Genomic DNA, 15662 nt, shown 5'->3' on the forward strand with positions numbered 1-15662 from the left:
TGCTGCGACGGCGCTGCGTGCGTAGTGACGTAATAACGACGCCGGAAAGCGAGGCCCGGACCCTGGAGAAGATGCGGAAGACGCCGGAGGATCGCGAAGTGGACCCGGAGCAGTGGGAATTGATAAGCGAACCTGCCCGGGATGCTTAAACTGCTATCCGACAGCAGCTTAAGCATTTTGCGCTGTCGGGTAGCAGTTAATGCGATGGCTCGACATATAAAAGCATTGTATGTCGATGCTGATATCGGCATGCGATGGCCTCTGAGAGGCCATCTTATGTCGATTTTATCATATGTCGGGGCCATCACATGTCCGGGGGGGGGGGGGTTTACTGTACTGGTACCCGTCTTTTTGGCAAGTGCCTTGACGAGATTATCTCTGAGGCGACGGGGGGTAAGAGTTCCTTGTTGCCTCAAAATAAGGCTCTCTCTACTTCCCAGAGGAAGTCCTCTTCCTTCCTGTCCTTTTGGACTTTTGGTCCCAATAAGGGGTCTGGGCAGGCTCCTCGTTCCGGGCACGCCCGTCTTGGAAGTCGGACACCAACCGTTCCGGCCGTTCTGCGGCCAAATCGGGCAACCGCAAACCCACTTCCGCATGAAGTGAAGCCCTCACCCGCAGATTTTTCTTGGGTAGGAGGTAGTCTCTTACTTTTTTGAGACATCTGGACCACACACATTCAGGACTCTTGGGTCAGGGACGTGGTGTCCAACGGATACCGAATTGAATTTGCCTCCCTTCCGAGGGATCTTTTCTTCAGTCCCGGGCCCCGCCGGTCACCTTCTCTGGCGAAGTAGTTTCGTGAGGCCCTCCTGTCCCTACTCCAAGGAGTTATTGTCCCCGTTCCTCCAGGGGAACGTTTTTGGGGTTTCTATTCCAATCTTTTTGTGGTCCCCAAGAAGGGCGGTTTTTTTGCGGCCAATCTTGGACCTCAAGCGTCTCAACCGTCATCTTCTCATCCGCCACTTCCGAATTTAATCTCTCCGTTCAGTAGTGGCATCCATTGAACAAGGGGAGTTTCTTTCTTCGGTGGACATCAAGGATGCCTACCTCCATGTTGCAATATTTCCCGGCCATCAGCGGTACCTCTGCTTTGCGGTTCCGGAGGGGCATTTTCAATTCGTAGCCCTCCCCTTTGGTCTGGCCACTGCACCTCGGGTCTTTACCAACATCCTTGCGCCAGTGATAGTCTCAGGAGAGGAGTCTCAGTGATCCCTTACCTGGATGACCTTCTCATCAAGGCTCCCACCAGAGTCCAGACTCTGGAGAATGTAGATCTCACTCTCCAGACCTTGGATCGCTTCAGGTGGATGGTCAACCGGGACAAGCCTGTCCTCTCTCCCACCCAGTCTCTGATCTTCTTGGGACTTCAATTCAACACAGCCTCTGCCCGGATTTGCCTTCCGCCGGACAAACGTCTGACTCTCCTGTCAGGAGTCCGCTCCCTTCGGTCCCAGGTCCCAGTTTCCATCCGCATTTGCATGGAAGTCTTGGGTCGGATGGTAGCGGCCATGGAGGCCGTACCCTTTGCTCAGTTTCATTACCGCCCCCTTCAACTGGCGATTATCTCTCGATGGGACAGATCGCAAGATTGCTCTCCCTTGTCGGATCCGTTAGTCTCTGCTCTGGTGGCTCCGCTCCCCCCTTCTTCTTCAGGGGCGATCATTTCTTCCCCTCCACTGTCAGGTAGTTACAACAGATGCCAGTCTGTTGGGCTGGGGTGGTGTGTTCAGGTACTGGATGGTTCAAGGCCTCTGGTCTCCCCGGGAAGCCCTTCTTCCAATTAAACCTATTGGAACTGAGGGCGATTCTTCTTTGTCTTCATTGGGAGTCCCTGCTTCAGACCCGCCCTGTCCGAGTCTAGTCGGACAACGCCACGGCCGTAGCTTACATCAATCGGAAAGGCGGCACTCGCAGCTTGGCAGCCATGGCCGAGGTGACAAAGATTGTCCTTTGGGCGGAAAACAAGGTTACGGCCATTTCAGTGATTCACATTCCGAGTGTGCTCAACTGGGAAGCGGACTTCCTCAGCCAACCCTGGCGAGTGGTCTCTACATCCTGAGGTCTTCGCGCAGATCTGCGACCTCTGGGGCATTCCAGACGTGGACCTCTTTGCGTCTCGGCACAATCGGAAGATTCTTCCATTTGTGTCAAAGTCCCGGGACCCCCTGGCTCTAGCCGTGGACGCCCTAGTGATTCCTTGGCCGGGGTTTGCCCTGCCCTATCTGTTCCCTCCCCTTACACTCCTTCCCAGGGTTCTGAGGAAACTCAAAGCGGAGGACGTTCCCACCATACTGGTAGCTCCAGATTGGCCCTGAAGGACGTGGTACACCGACGTGGTCAGGCTCCTGGATGACGCTCCGCTGCGCCTTCCACTTTGTCCGGACCTGCTGTCTCAGGGTCCTCTTTGCCACCCCAATTTACAGTCTCTGCATTTGACGGCGTGGCGGTTGAGACCGTGGTTTTGAGAGCCTGTGGTTTCTCTTCCCAAGTCATTCGCACCATGCTCAGGGCTCGTAAGCCCTCCTCGGCGAAAATTTGCCACCGTACCTGGCGGTCTTATTTTCGTTGGTGTGAAGCTCAGGTCTTGTCTCCTGTTACTTTTTCCGTTCCCCGTCTTCTCTCCTTCTTGCAGTCGGGATTGGAACTGGGGTTGTCTCTCAGTTCCCTTAAGGGTCAGGTTTCGGCCCTTTCTATTCTTTTCCAGCATCCTCTGGCTTCTAATTCTCATGTCCGGACCTTCCTTCAAGGAGTGTCGCACGCTGCCCCTCCTTATCGGTCACCTTCTCCCTTTGGGACTTGAATCTGGTTCTGGGTGTCCTCCAAGGTGAACCTTTTGAACCCCTTAGGGAGGTGTCCCTGCGCCTCCTTTCTTGGAAAGTGGCATTTCTTGTTGCCATCACCTCCATTCGGAGAGTGTCTGAATTGGCAGCTCTCTCCTGCCGTTCTCGGTTTCTGGTGATTCACCAGGACAAGGTTGTCTTCTGGCCAGATCCTTCCTTTTTGGCTAAGGTCGTTTCGGCCTTTCATCTCAATGAGGACATTGTCCTTCCGTCCTTTTGTCCCGCTCCTTCTCATCCTAAGGAGCGTTTACTCCACAAACTGGATGTGGTTCGGGCTGTTAGGTCCTGCCTCTCTATCACTTCTTCGTTTCGTCAGTGCGATTCCTTTTTCGTCCTTACGGAAGGTCGTCATAAGGGACAACCTGCTTCCAAGGCCACCATTTCTCGGTGGATCCGGTCTGCCATTTCGGAAGCCTATCGGTGTAGGGGGGAAGATTCCTCCATTCAGGGTTGTGGCTCATTCTACCCGTTATGTTGGTGCATACTGGGCTCTCCAGAACAAAGCCTCGGCCTCGCAGATCTGCTAGGCGGCTACTTGGTCGTCTTTGCACACTTTCTCGAGGTTCTACTGGGTTCATACCTTCGCATCGGCTGATGCTAGTCTGGGCCGTAAAGTGCTGCAGGTGGCAGTGGAACAGCCGTCTGCCTGACTGATTATCTTGCCCATCCAAGGGACTGCTTTGGTACGTCCCATGGTCTGTGTCCCCCAAGAGAGCCGATAGAGAAAATGAGATTTTTTAATGCTTACCGTAAAATCTTTCTCCAAGGATCCATTGGGGGACACAGCTCCCACCCTTTTGGGTTTCTCTTTGGTTCTCTGTCCGAGGGTGTGTTCAATTATACTTTTTCTTCTGGTTCTCGGACAGTTCTTGTTTTTTCCTTGACCTGTTTGTCCTCTACTATTGCTCTGGTACTTAAACTGATTAGCTCAGGGCCTGGAGGCGGGTATATCCTGCTGGGGGGAGCCGACTTTTTTGTTGCCATAGTGTCATACCTCCTAGAGACAGATTTTACGGTAACCATTAAAAAATATCCTTATTTCAATTAAACTCTCTGAATTTAAAGTCCCTTAATTTTATGTCCCTTTCACTTTTATACTTACACTCACTTGTATACTTCACACTCCTGTATACAGACACACAATCACACAGACAACAATTGCTTAGTGTACATGCTTTTATAGTTACCAGATACCACCTCTCTCTTCCGCTGCCTGGAAGTTTTCACATTGAAAACCATATACAGCAACTGTATGTAAAAAAAAAAATGTGATGTAAATGCACCCTAAGCCCCATTCTGCAAGCCAGATCAGTCAGTGGTAGTCCTATATAAGCATAGACCAAAAGGAAAGGTGACTATTCCTCTATAGGAGCTATTTCCAGTTGGCCTCTGTCAGATATTTGATCCGATTTCATAGAGAGACAGTTGACCCATCCGTATGGTTATGTCTGTGGTGGGGGTTTGGATGGTGTATTACTAGAGAATACTTTCATTAGAGTTGAAACGGGCTTTTGTATTATGGATCTAGAATATTAATGCTGCTGTGGTCGTACACTTTTTTTGTGTTGCATAGCTTATAATTTTTTTTTTTACTTTAGAACATAATGACTTTATAAAGAATGCATAATCACTGGTTTTCCCCTGTGCATACTTTGACCTCATGGACATTTTTAAAATTTTTAGGCACTGGTGGCTGAAATAGAGCGGAATCAATCTCGTTTGGATGAATGTCAGGCCCTTTCCCAGCAGTACTCTGTGTCTGTGAAGGTAAGTATTATGAGGAGCATTCCATGTTATTTTCTGTTGATTTCCTATGCCAATGAATCACACTCCTATTAATGGTGTATTCTGGAGAAGCGTCTTTATCATTTAAACTGCTTAGGGTGGCAGGAGTTAAAAAAAAAAAAAAAAAATTAAAAAAAAAAAAAACCTTGTACTCACCTGCTGCCTATCTACTATTGGTGCTGTTCTGACAGTTCTAGCCCTACTTTCAGAGCTTTTTGTTCCCAACATGTTTGTAATGCTTGCTCAGCCAGTCAATAGCCACAGCAGTGGCCTGCCTCAGCCAGTAATTGGTTGAGTGGGATTTCATGTGTGTCAGGATGAAAAACAGGAAACTGATAGTAGAGAATGGCATTATCCTCAGGTCAGTACAAGTTTTTATATTTATTTCTGCCATCTTCACCACTTTTAAAGGTAAAAATAATTCTCTGGAATACCACTTTACCCTGTTTAATTCTGGCTTACTAAAATTTGTATAACAAAATTATTTTTGCAAGGATTATGAACTGCAACTCATGACCTACAAGGCCTTTGTAGATTCACAGCAGAAGTCGCCACTAAAGCGGAGAAGAATGCTGTCTACCTCAGATGTTATAACACAAGAAGTAAGGCGATACATTTTTTTTATAGGAGTTTATACATATTCCATTAATGTTCTACATGTCCTTAGTATTTGCTTCTTTCTTCAGTTTATGGATCTACGCACTCGCTACACTGCTCTGGTGACATTAACTACACAGCATGTGAAGTATATCAGTGACGCCCTGCGGAGACTTGAAGAAGAGGAGGTATTGTTTTGTAGAAAAAAAATGTCTACTTTCATGGTCTGAATTTTATTTTATCATGAAAAGCAAAGACAACGCATCCCAAGCAGAATAAGTCAAACTAATAAAAAATGCCAAATGTATGTATACAAAAACAATAGATGGTGGTTATTCTATGTATATAATAAAATATGGAGTTATAGTGACTTATCTGATACGTAAACAATTGTTCTCACATCATTAGTAAGGTACAACTGATAATGCCACAATGAGTAATGCCTTAGTGGAAGATGTAGGTTTTTGAAGCGCCTGTGTTTGGCATAATGATATATTTTCTTTAATATCCTGACATGTTTGTTTTACTTTTTTGCATCATTATAGAAAGTTCTTGAAGAGGAGAAAGAAAGGCATATTGAAGATCTAAAACAACTGTCTAGCTGGGTTTCTAGTCTGTCTCCGGTGGTGTCAGCGCATGGTGGGAACAGTACTGACCTGAAAAAGTCAATCTCAGAGAAAAAGGTATGACTATTAATGTGAAAATTGTTTTAAATAGTTTTGCAGTTTTCATTATACACAAAGAGTTCTATTATGGAAAATTCCCTTCACTGTTTCTTCGTACCCAGCAATGTTTGAGAAAGCAGTTAAATCTTGCAGCTATATGTGTAAGTTGTGAAAATATTAAAGGGATTGTTCAGCCCCAGAAAATTAAAATTTTGTTCAGGGTGCCATAAAAGCGCAAAAAAAAGGTCTTAATCATTTGCCTCATATCTCCCATAGCAGGCGTTCCAAAGTTCTCTGGCCCCATTGTTCAAAGCTGGTTCTTGTAACTTGTTGACCCTGCTGGAACTGGTTAGTCAGCCAATCACTGGCTAAAGTGGGTCACTGATGCAGCCAATGACTGGTTGAGTGGGGAGTTCCTGCGGGGTAGGGTTAACACGTCAGTGGACCCAGGAAGCAGCCGTTAGCTGCAGGGGTCAGGAGTGTTGGAACTCCAGCAGTGGGTATTCAGGGCAGGTGCCTATAGTTTTGCCACTCAGCTAATCTTACTATATTTTTTTCTGGTGTTGGACAACTACTTTAAAGTGTATCCTGTTTCATATGAAATTTACAAGGAAGCAAAAGGAGATTTTTGTGCTTACTGTAAAATCTCTTTCTTGGAGGATCCATTGGGGGACACAGGTGTTCCTGGTTCGGTTACCTGTCCGAGGGTGTGTTCAGTTAATTTTTATTCTGTGGTTTCCTCGGACACTTCATGTTTTTTTTCTGACCTGTCGGTCCTCTCCTACTGCTCTGGGACTAAAACTGATTGTTGAGTTCTTCTGTACTTGAATTGTCTTAAAATAAATGAAGGCTATTTTTCAAAAAATATTTTTCTTTCCCATAGGCACTAAGTGATGAGCTTCTCTCAAAAAAGGATGATGTTTCTGAAGCTATTAAGTCTATGCAGATCTTCTTGGCCAAGAACAATGATAAGTAAGTACCACTAGCCCTGTGTAAAGATGTGGGCTTTGTAGAATTTAGGTGTTATTAATATAAGCATGGAAGCTATTTAGTTAAATGGGCACTGTCACCAACTTTATTTTTTGATATCTTGTAGTACTTATGTAATACAACATATCTCGAATATACTTTTATTATATTTTTTTTCATTAAAAAGGTTTAATTTACATTTAAAAACCGGCCACTAGGGGTCAATCAGACAGGCGGGAGCAAGCGCATTGGCTCCCCGGCCACTGGCTGGGAGGCCACTCGTCCCGCACATCGTCGTCGCCGCCACTGTCCCTGCACGCCCACTGCCGGACTCTGCAGTGGTGCCTCCAGCTGTTTCAATACTACAACTCCCAGCATGCCCTGACAGCCAATAGATGTCAGGGCAAGCTGGGAGTTGTAGTGGTGAAACAGCTGGAGGCACCCTGTGTAGATGAACTAAGGGCGGAAGTCCCCCCCCCCCCCCCCCCCCCCCACCAGCAGGCATCGGTGATGTGGTGCCTGCTGGGGAAGTCTGCCTGGTAGTGAGCACACTGCCAGGCAGACAAAAGGCATTTTTAATATAGTAAAAATAAAAATTAAAAGCAGGGAGGGGGTTAGGGATAGATGGGCAATAGGCAGGGACAGAAAAAAAGCAAGACTTAAAGAGCTACCCTTTAAGTCTTGCTGCTGTCTATAGACACAATTTATAATAAAGCTCATACACAAAGTTGTAACTTGTGTGAGTAAAGCATAAAACTGGAACTATAAAGATGGTTGCCATGCCACTAAAATTATTTTGCACTGGCCAAAATATGTCTGTTCATCAATCAGTTGTCTGTTAGTGCTCATTAATCTTACTATCATTGCATCTTACTATCATTGCACCTTGAAGGGGTTGTCCAGCTAAATAATTTTTTTTTAAAGAAATGTGTCCTGGCTGATTTAAAAAATAAAATAAATAAAAACACCCTCTGATTTTCTTCCTTTATTGCAGAGCTGGTCTATGTTTCACTTCACTTCCTGGAGCTGCAGACAGACAATAAGTCACATTGCCAATCAATGGTTAAAGTAGGACACTGCTGAGTGTGTGATTGGCCTCGGCTCCTGGAAGTGAAGTGCGGCAGAGTGCGGGCACCGTCATAAGTTTTAAAGGGAGGTAAAAACTTGTTTTGTCATGATCCATATGGAGATGGTGTTCCACAAATCCAGGCCTTTTTTTTTCCTGACAACATCAGATTCCTTAGCACTATTGGTGCCCATTCGTTTTTGCAACCAGTGTGTTAATGCGGGCCTAGATAGCCAAGGTGGTGGGTATGACTGATCTCTGCAGGGAGAGCAATGATGACCATCTCATTGGATATCTCTTCCATCATTATCAGTTTGCTAGTGCCAAAACTAATGGCTAGGGAAGCAGAGGGCTTAGAGAAAAATAAAAAATAAATTAACACCCATATCTATGTAGCAGCAGCCTCACAAGGCTACAAGTTCTCTTTTAACTTTTTCAGAATTTCCACCTGCTAATGCAAAGGTATAATATTTGCAACCATCTAGATGACACTGGGGGAGGGGGGAAATCTTAGCATCCGTGGCCGGATTTAGTTTAATAATCTTCAAGCTCCTTGTTCACACAGGTTGTCACCTGAGGAGAAAGCAGAGATCTCTTCTCAGATCCAGGAGCTGAAGGGAACATATAACAGGCTCTGTGAAGAGTCTGATAACCAGATACAAGTGCTTCATACTGAGCTTGCTCGGGAGGCTGAACAAAAGGTAGGAAGTACTACATCCCATTTTACCTATGTGGACATATGTAGATCATGTGTGTAATGTTAATATTAGTATGTAGATACATTTCACAATCTTCATCATCGTTTGCAGTTCGTAAATAGCTGCATTAACTGATATCTTTCAAGCTTTCAATGTTGTCATAAGCCTTGGGAGGAGAGAGAGCTGTATTATGTGACTTATATACATGTTTTCCTCATGCAATCTCTCATGGGACCCCCGCAATCTCTCAGGCAGACACCCACCTGTGGTCATCACGCCCCCTCCCATAGACTTGCATTGAGTGGGTGGGGCATGATGTCATAAGGTGGTGGAGTCATGCAGTCACAAAACTCCGGCCCCGTAGTCGTCACCCCTCAGACATGGAGCGAACATCACTCTGTGCAGCTGCCACAGGTGACTGTCTGCATGAGAGATTGCGGGGGTCCCCAGCGTCGGGACCCCTGCGATCAGACATCTTATACCCTATCCTTTGGATAGGGGATAAGATGTCTTGGGGCCGGAGTACCCCTTAAATCCCACATTACTGGTCTGCATCTTAATACAAACTGTCTTTCGCCTCTCTCTTCTCAAAAGCTTCCATTTAGTCGAAGGTTTTTGTGACTGTATGTATGTAACCTTTCTGTTGTTCTTCTTTGTGAACATTAAGTTAGTCACACATCTTATCCACATTTATGTCTGTGCTGTATTTTTTTGTATATTAATATGAGCATGTGAATGTCTCTGTAGAGAGTGAAACTACCATGGTCACCTGAAAGTGTGTGTGTGTTCTCCAGTAACAGTTTTTCCTTTTTTTGCTTTTAACAACCTTGTTGAGACAGTCGAGCACACTTAACGTTGTGGAAGTGTATTCTCTGTACTGAGCACGATGTGTCCTGTTAATGTCTTACCAAAAATTAACTAGCATCCCTGCTTATGAGTTCCACTAACAATCCAGAGGCTACAAACAAACCTCTGGTAAAAAAAAAAAATATTGGAGTGGAAGATCCCTGTACGTGGGGTTTCGTGTTGCAAAACATGCTGGCATGCTGGAAGCTAACACCAAAGCTTTTCCTGTGTGTTATACATCATCGCTTAAGGTTCTCTTGTCTATTACGTTTCTGTGGCACATGCGGCAACTCCGGTAAGTTGACAACTTTTGTATGTCTTCTTCTTTTTTTTTTTTAAATGTCTGTTGACCTCAGATTTTCCTTATTTTGTTATGTGCGGATTGTAAACCGGAAAGTAGGTATGTAGGCCTAGCAGATGTATAAATGCATGTTATTATGGTCTTTTGGCTGATTATTCTTACACATGAATACGAAGTTGCATGGTCTGTTGGGAAAAAAATATTATTGTATGTAGCAACAAGTAATAATCGGTGGTGGGCATCTTATGATTATATGAAGTTGACTTTTCCTTTTTTTTTTTTTTTTTTTTTTTTTTTTTTTTATATCTTTTGTATCTGCTGTACTGTGCTGATTTTTTTCCACAAATTTTGGTCTTAAAATTTTGTGCTGCATATTTGCCGGTGGCTGTCTATGGCACTTGCTGATATTTTCATGTTTGTAGCTATAGAAATGCATGGTAATTTGTTATTTTTTTTTGCTTTTAGCCTTTTTTCACTTTGAAAGTACATGTTCCCTAATATTCTCTTTTTTTTTTTTTTTTTTTTTGTAGGAGTGTCATGCAATTGCCGGAGTTATAGATCTGGGATCAATGGAGATATTTCCTATATTCTTAGCAATGCAGAAAGGTCTAATAGACCAAGATACTGGTTTAATGCTTTTGGAAGTTCAGATTGTCCTGTCTGGCTTGGTTTTTCCTGAAACAAATGAGAGAATGACCTTAGACGAAGCTCTTGAAAAGAATATTATAGATTTAAGAATGTTCCAACGTCTTCAACATTTAGATTTAGCCAATACATTGCTAGATAAATGCGCAGACCAAAAGAACAGAATGAATGTCCTCTTAACTGCAATGAAAAAAGGGGAAATCACTGAAAGTGTTGGTCTAAAAATCTTGAATATCTATTTGTCTTCTGGCATACTTAAGTTATCCACTGATTCAGAAGAATCTATCAAAGATATGCTAGCGTGTAGCAATCTAATGGAAAAGATTAAGATATCCTGTAAGAAGTTTATTGATCCAAACACTACTAAACTAGTGAGTTTAACAGAACTTATGGAAAGCTGCATAATACATGAGTCAACTGGACTGAGGCTTATTCCAGTCAAACAGGTAGCTGGTGGAATGGTGTGCCTCGGATCAGGCAAAAAAGTTAATATCTTTAAGGCTGTACAAGAAGGACTTATTGACAGACAAGTGGCTTTAAGGCTTTTAGAAGCACAGTTGTTTGCAGGTGGAATAGTAGATCCGAAAACTGGTCATAGACTTAGTGTTGATGAAGCGCTGAGGTACCATTTGATGGACAAAGATACGGCGTGTGCTCTGCTTACACGACAGCTTTTTGATGGTGGTATCATCGATGTTGCAACTGAACAAAGAATCTCATTGGATGAAGCAGTAAAATGCCATCTTGTAGCACCAAAACTTGCTCTTCTTGTATTGGAGTCACTGACTTCAATTAAAGGTTTTCTTTGGCCAGAATCTGGGGAAGTCCTTCCTGTTTCAGATACCATTCAAGAAGGCAATGTTTCTACTGAGCTGGCAATAAAAATTCTTGGAAACCGACACCAGATCCAAGGCCTATATGTCTTAGAAAATAAAGAAGTAATGACTTTGGACAAAGCCATTCAGTGCGGGGTCTTAGAAGAAAGCAATGCCAAAACATTGCAGTCTACCTTTATTCCGGATTTAGAGCCCAGTCTGTCATCAGAATTCTTTCAACAGCCTGGAGTCCAACCATTTTCTCTTTCTTGGACCAGCAGTTCACATCCCGTTGATAGGAATATATTGGAAATTCTAATGAATTCACAATCTGAGTACAAAGAAAAACTAGTGTCTTTAAGACACTTGAGCTACGTAAATATTCATAATGGTCAGAGACTGCTGCTTATTAAAAACATGGAAAACAAAGCTGAGGAGCTATTCTTAGGGGATAGTCCATACTATTTTAGTGAAGAGAGTCCTAATATTAAACACTTTGCTAGTGAGAAAAGTCTTGATCTAGAACAGACCAGATGTTCTGAACTTATGGAAACTCTTACAGAAATAAATACAGACAAAGTGAGTGAGCTAGAACCATTCATGTTGCCAAAAGAGAGCATTTTGTCCTTGTGTGTGGATCACCCTCAAACACAGGACACACATTCTTTTCAGCTTAATAGTTCAGTTGAAATCCAAGACCAAAATGCTTCCAAACACACTGCTGCAGATTTACAGCCTTTGGTATATACACAAATAACGTCTGACAGAGAACCAACCAAAAATATCACTCAACTTCCTGGGAGAGGATCGATCACTTCCAATAATAGAGCTCAGGCTGAAAGCCAATCATGCATTATGTCTGAGCCTGAAATGTTGCTAAATGAGACAGATTTTCAAAAGCCTATATTTACCATAGAAAGGGCATCATCAGAAATGGCTTTTAATAGTAAAAATGAAAATATTATCCCAGAACAAATTTCATGTGATGGTGTAAAACATCTTAAAGTAACATCCAAGCAAAGTATTGCCACAATTGTAAGCAAGAAACCTGAAGACATAGAAGTTTTACCACATGTTAATAAAGATCTGTTTTATGATGAAAATGTTTCCTTTGACCTCGAAGAGGAGGATACTTTAAATATGCTGTCTGAACAGATAATACATGGAGGTATCATAGATTCAAATTCTGGTCAGAAGCTTCTTTTAAATGAGGCAGTTGCCATGGGGGTCATCTCCAGCCACACAGCTTTAAGACTCATGGAGCGTCTTGGATTATTCTCTGGATTTTTTGATTCCCAGTCATGTGAGGCATTAACAATACAGGATGTAATAGATGAAGGGCTGATGGATGAAAATCTCTTGCAAAAAGTCTTCAACTCAGACAAGTCAGTTGCTGGGATTGTAGACATGCAAAATAACCAGATATATTCTGTTCAAGAAGCAATGAAAGCAAAACTCATTACTGAAAAAATAGCCAAAAGCATTTTAGAAGTCCAGGTGATCACTGGGGGTATACATGATGTGAAGAGAAGCAAGAGGATATCGGTCACATTAGCCTCTAGTTTGAACTTGGTAAATCCTTTGGATAAGGAAGAACTAATAAGGTTAGAAAAAGCTTCTAAAGGGAAAAGTACGGACACAATAACCAAAGAAAAACTCCTAAGCTTACAGTTAGAGTCAAGTGGGATCCCCGATCCAAAGTCTAAGAAACCTATGCCTTTAGTGGAGGCCCTCAATAAGGGTCTTATTAGCAGACATGATACTATCATGCTTTTATCTAGGCAAATTCAAGATGGTGGTATAATACATCACTTATCAGGGATGCGATTTTCTGTGCTCGATTCCCTTAAACACGGGTTGATTGATCAAGATATATTTGAGGAACTCTCAGAGTTTGAATGTATTTATCAGTTACAGCTTTCTCAGCCCTCAGGAGGGGATGAAAGAATCCTGTCTTCCAATAGTGGTAGTGTTATGCCATGTAATTTACATTGTGAGCAAGAGAATGGGGATATACCATATACAGACATGTTACAGAAATGTAAAATCGATGTTCTGACTGGACACAAATATGCAGAACTTGACTTACTGACAAAGCATTTACATGAGCGCCCAATAGCTTCTGAAGATTCTAAGTTAGGATTTTCCCAGTCAATATCTTCTGTGAGTCAAGACACTCAGTATAAGCACACACATGGTTCAGGAGGTAACCACGTTCCTGGAGATCCCAAAGAGAATCAGAGTGACGTTAAACAGAGAGCACATGCTGGTCATGTGACTCCAAATAAGGGCCAGGATGAGAGTTCTTCATCCATTTTTAGAGGTAATGTTACAGATATGAGCCATAGTGAAGTGTCTTCTAAAAATAAAGAGCCTTTTGACCTCAGGAAATCAAACATTGCAGACCATATCATAGTGGATATTAATGCTAGAGAGTTGAAGATGCCAGTTAGTGATAAGGTGCCAATAACATTACTTTCTAAAAACTCCTCAACCATTGTTGACCTGACAAAACAGACTACAAAGTTAAATGGATCTTCAGTCCTAGGCATTGAGACCACACATTTCAGTGACAAAGTAGACTGTGATTTAAAGAAAAAAGCTGTATCAAAGACTTCTACTGTCACAACATCATCTATTAAAGGTCCAGCAGTTGTAAAGAAATTGTCACATACTGAGCATCTGGATGAATCTACTCAGAAAGCTGCATCAATATCTTTAAAGAAGGACAAGTCTTCAAGTCCAGATAATAGTTTGTTTGGTTTTCCATCTGAATCTCAGATAGATGGAGGAAAATCAGGTTTACCTGGAAACCAGACTATTCTTACTAGAACCAGCGAAAGTCACCTATCTATTCCTCAAATTGTGAAAGAACAGGATGCAAGCAGTTCTGAAGGAAAGGCACCAACCCAGCTCACTGAGACACACCAAGCTTTTGCAAATATGCAGGATAAGCTACATCTTAATACATTTTTAACAAACCTTAAAAGTCAAAGTACTCAAAGTTCACCAGTAGAGCATACTAAGGACATAAAAGAACCTTTGGATGCAAGTTTTGTTTCTGAAGATGGAAAAATTGCTATTGGTAAAGGTGCTTTACTGCCGTTACACAGCGATTCTATTGAATATTTAAACACACTTGCTGTACAGAAGGCATCTGAGCTAATAGACAAGGAAATTTATATGAAACCAGAGGACAAGATTTTGGACATTGATGGTCAGGAGGAAGACGCAGAATCAAAGGATAAGTCTAACCTTCAAGAGTATGCTCTAGATTCAGTAAAAAATTCCAGACTGAATGGAGAGGAACCTGGTCCTGGCCAAGATAGGACTATCCCTATTGAAGAAGGACAAGTTAGAGAAACAGACCATACATCTAAAACCTTCACCAAAGAACCCCCCAAGGTAAACAAATCTATTACAATGTCGTTATATGTACTGTATATTTCTTAAAATATATAGAGATTTTCAGGACTCCTATGTGTTCCTAGCAAAACAAGATATACATTTAACATGATAGGCACTTAACAATAGGAACTACTAACTTGGAAGTTTAAATACTATTTTAAAGAAGATTTCCACTGAAATTAAGTTTTGCTATACGTTTGTAAATCTGAGCCTAAAATTCTAGCAGTTGTGGTTCATTATGTAATTTTTTTCTCAGCACTTCGACACCCATACCACTACCCCCCCCCCCCCAATCCTTCCCTGGTCAATCTAAACTTCTGACAAAATGTCAGTGATATCACTCTTTAAATAGTAGCTCTTAACGCCCACAATTGTGTTTGTTCTTTTGAAGGTCTTGCTGGTCCTACAACTGACACTTTCACTGCTGTGGAATTATGTATTTTTTGTTGATAGGTACACATAGTCAAAAAGTGTACATTCAGTCTAAAATTTTATAAAAGGTTCCATTACAAATTGTTTTCTTGGTTATTATGTATTCATGTTAGTTTGTTATTTACTTATCTATTTTTTTTTACATATTCTGCTTAGAATTTACAAGACACCCGAAATAAGCAAGCTTGCCTTCAGCATGAAGAGAATCTTGTGTGTTTCCTTTCAATGCTACGAGATATTGAAGTAAAGTTGGGATCTCTGCAGCCTGTCTTACCAGGCCTACAAGATGTCCAGGAGAAATTGAGACAAGCAGAGGTAACTTACTATATATAGAATATATATATATATATATATATATATATATATATATATATATATATATATTTATTAGCTGAGTACCCGGCATTGCCCGGTTTTTCCTTCCTAATCCTTGTTGGGGAGGAAAATAGACAAAGGAGGAAGCTTTTGACTTCATATCCCGTCCTCATATATTGTTGACATATCCCGACCTCCTATCCCGTCCCCCCTATCCCGTCCCCCTATACCGTCCCCCAATTTTACAACCTATGGAGGTCTGGATATGGAGTTACACTCA

General features: G+C 42.4%; 1 protein-coding gene across 21 annotated transcripts in view; it reads left to right on the forward strand.

Moving 5' to 3' along the window:
• Positions 1-15662, forward strand: part of MACF1 (microtubule actin crosslinking factor 1) — a 303966-nt gene that overhangs the window by 143748 nt on the left and 144556 nt on the right. For 16 of the 21 annotated variants that reach the window (XM_056556581.1, XM_056556595.1, XM_056556594.1 and 13 more), the window contains 8 exons: positions 4524-4607; positions 5120-5227; positions 5312-5410; positions 5768-5905; positions 6771-6859; positions 8488-8623; positions 10298-14632; positions 15224-15382. In XM_056556581.1, coding sequence (XP_056412556.1) covers positions 4524-4607; positions 5120-5227; positions 5312-5410; positions 5768-5905; positions 6771-6859; positions 8488-8623; positions 10298-14632; positions 15224-15382 — 5148 coding nt within the window. The remainder of the gene's footprint in view (positions 1-4523; positions 4608-5119; positions 5228-5311; positions 5411-5767; positions 5906-6770; positions 6860-8487; positions 8624-10297; positions 14633-15223; positions 15383-15662) is intronic. The other 5 variants (XM_056556588.1, XM_056556591.1, XM_056556593.1 and 2 more) reach the window with 1 other exon arrangement.

Source organism: Hyla sarda, chromosome 2 (assembly GCF_029499605.1).
Source record: "Hyla sarda isolate aHylSar1 chromosome 2, aHylSar1.hap1, whole genome shotgun sequence".
Taxonomy (NCBI): Eukaryota; Metazoa; Chordata; class Amphibia; order Anura; family Hylidae; genus Hyla; species Hyla sarda.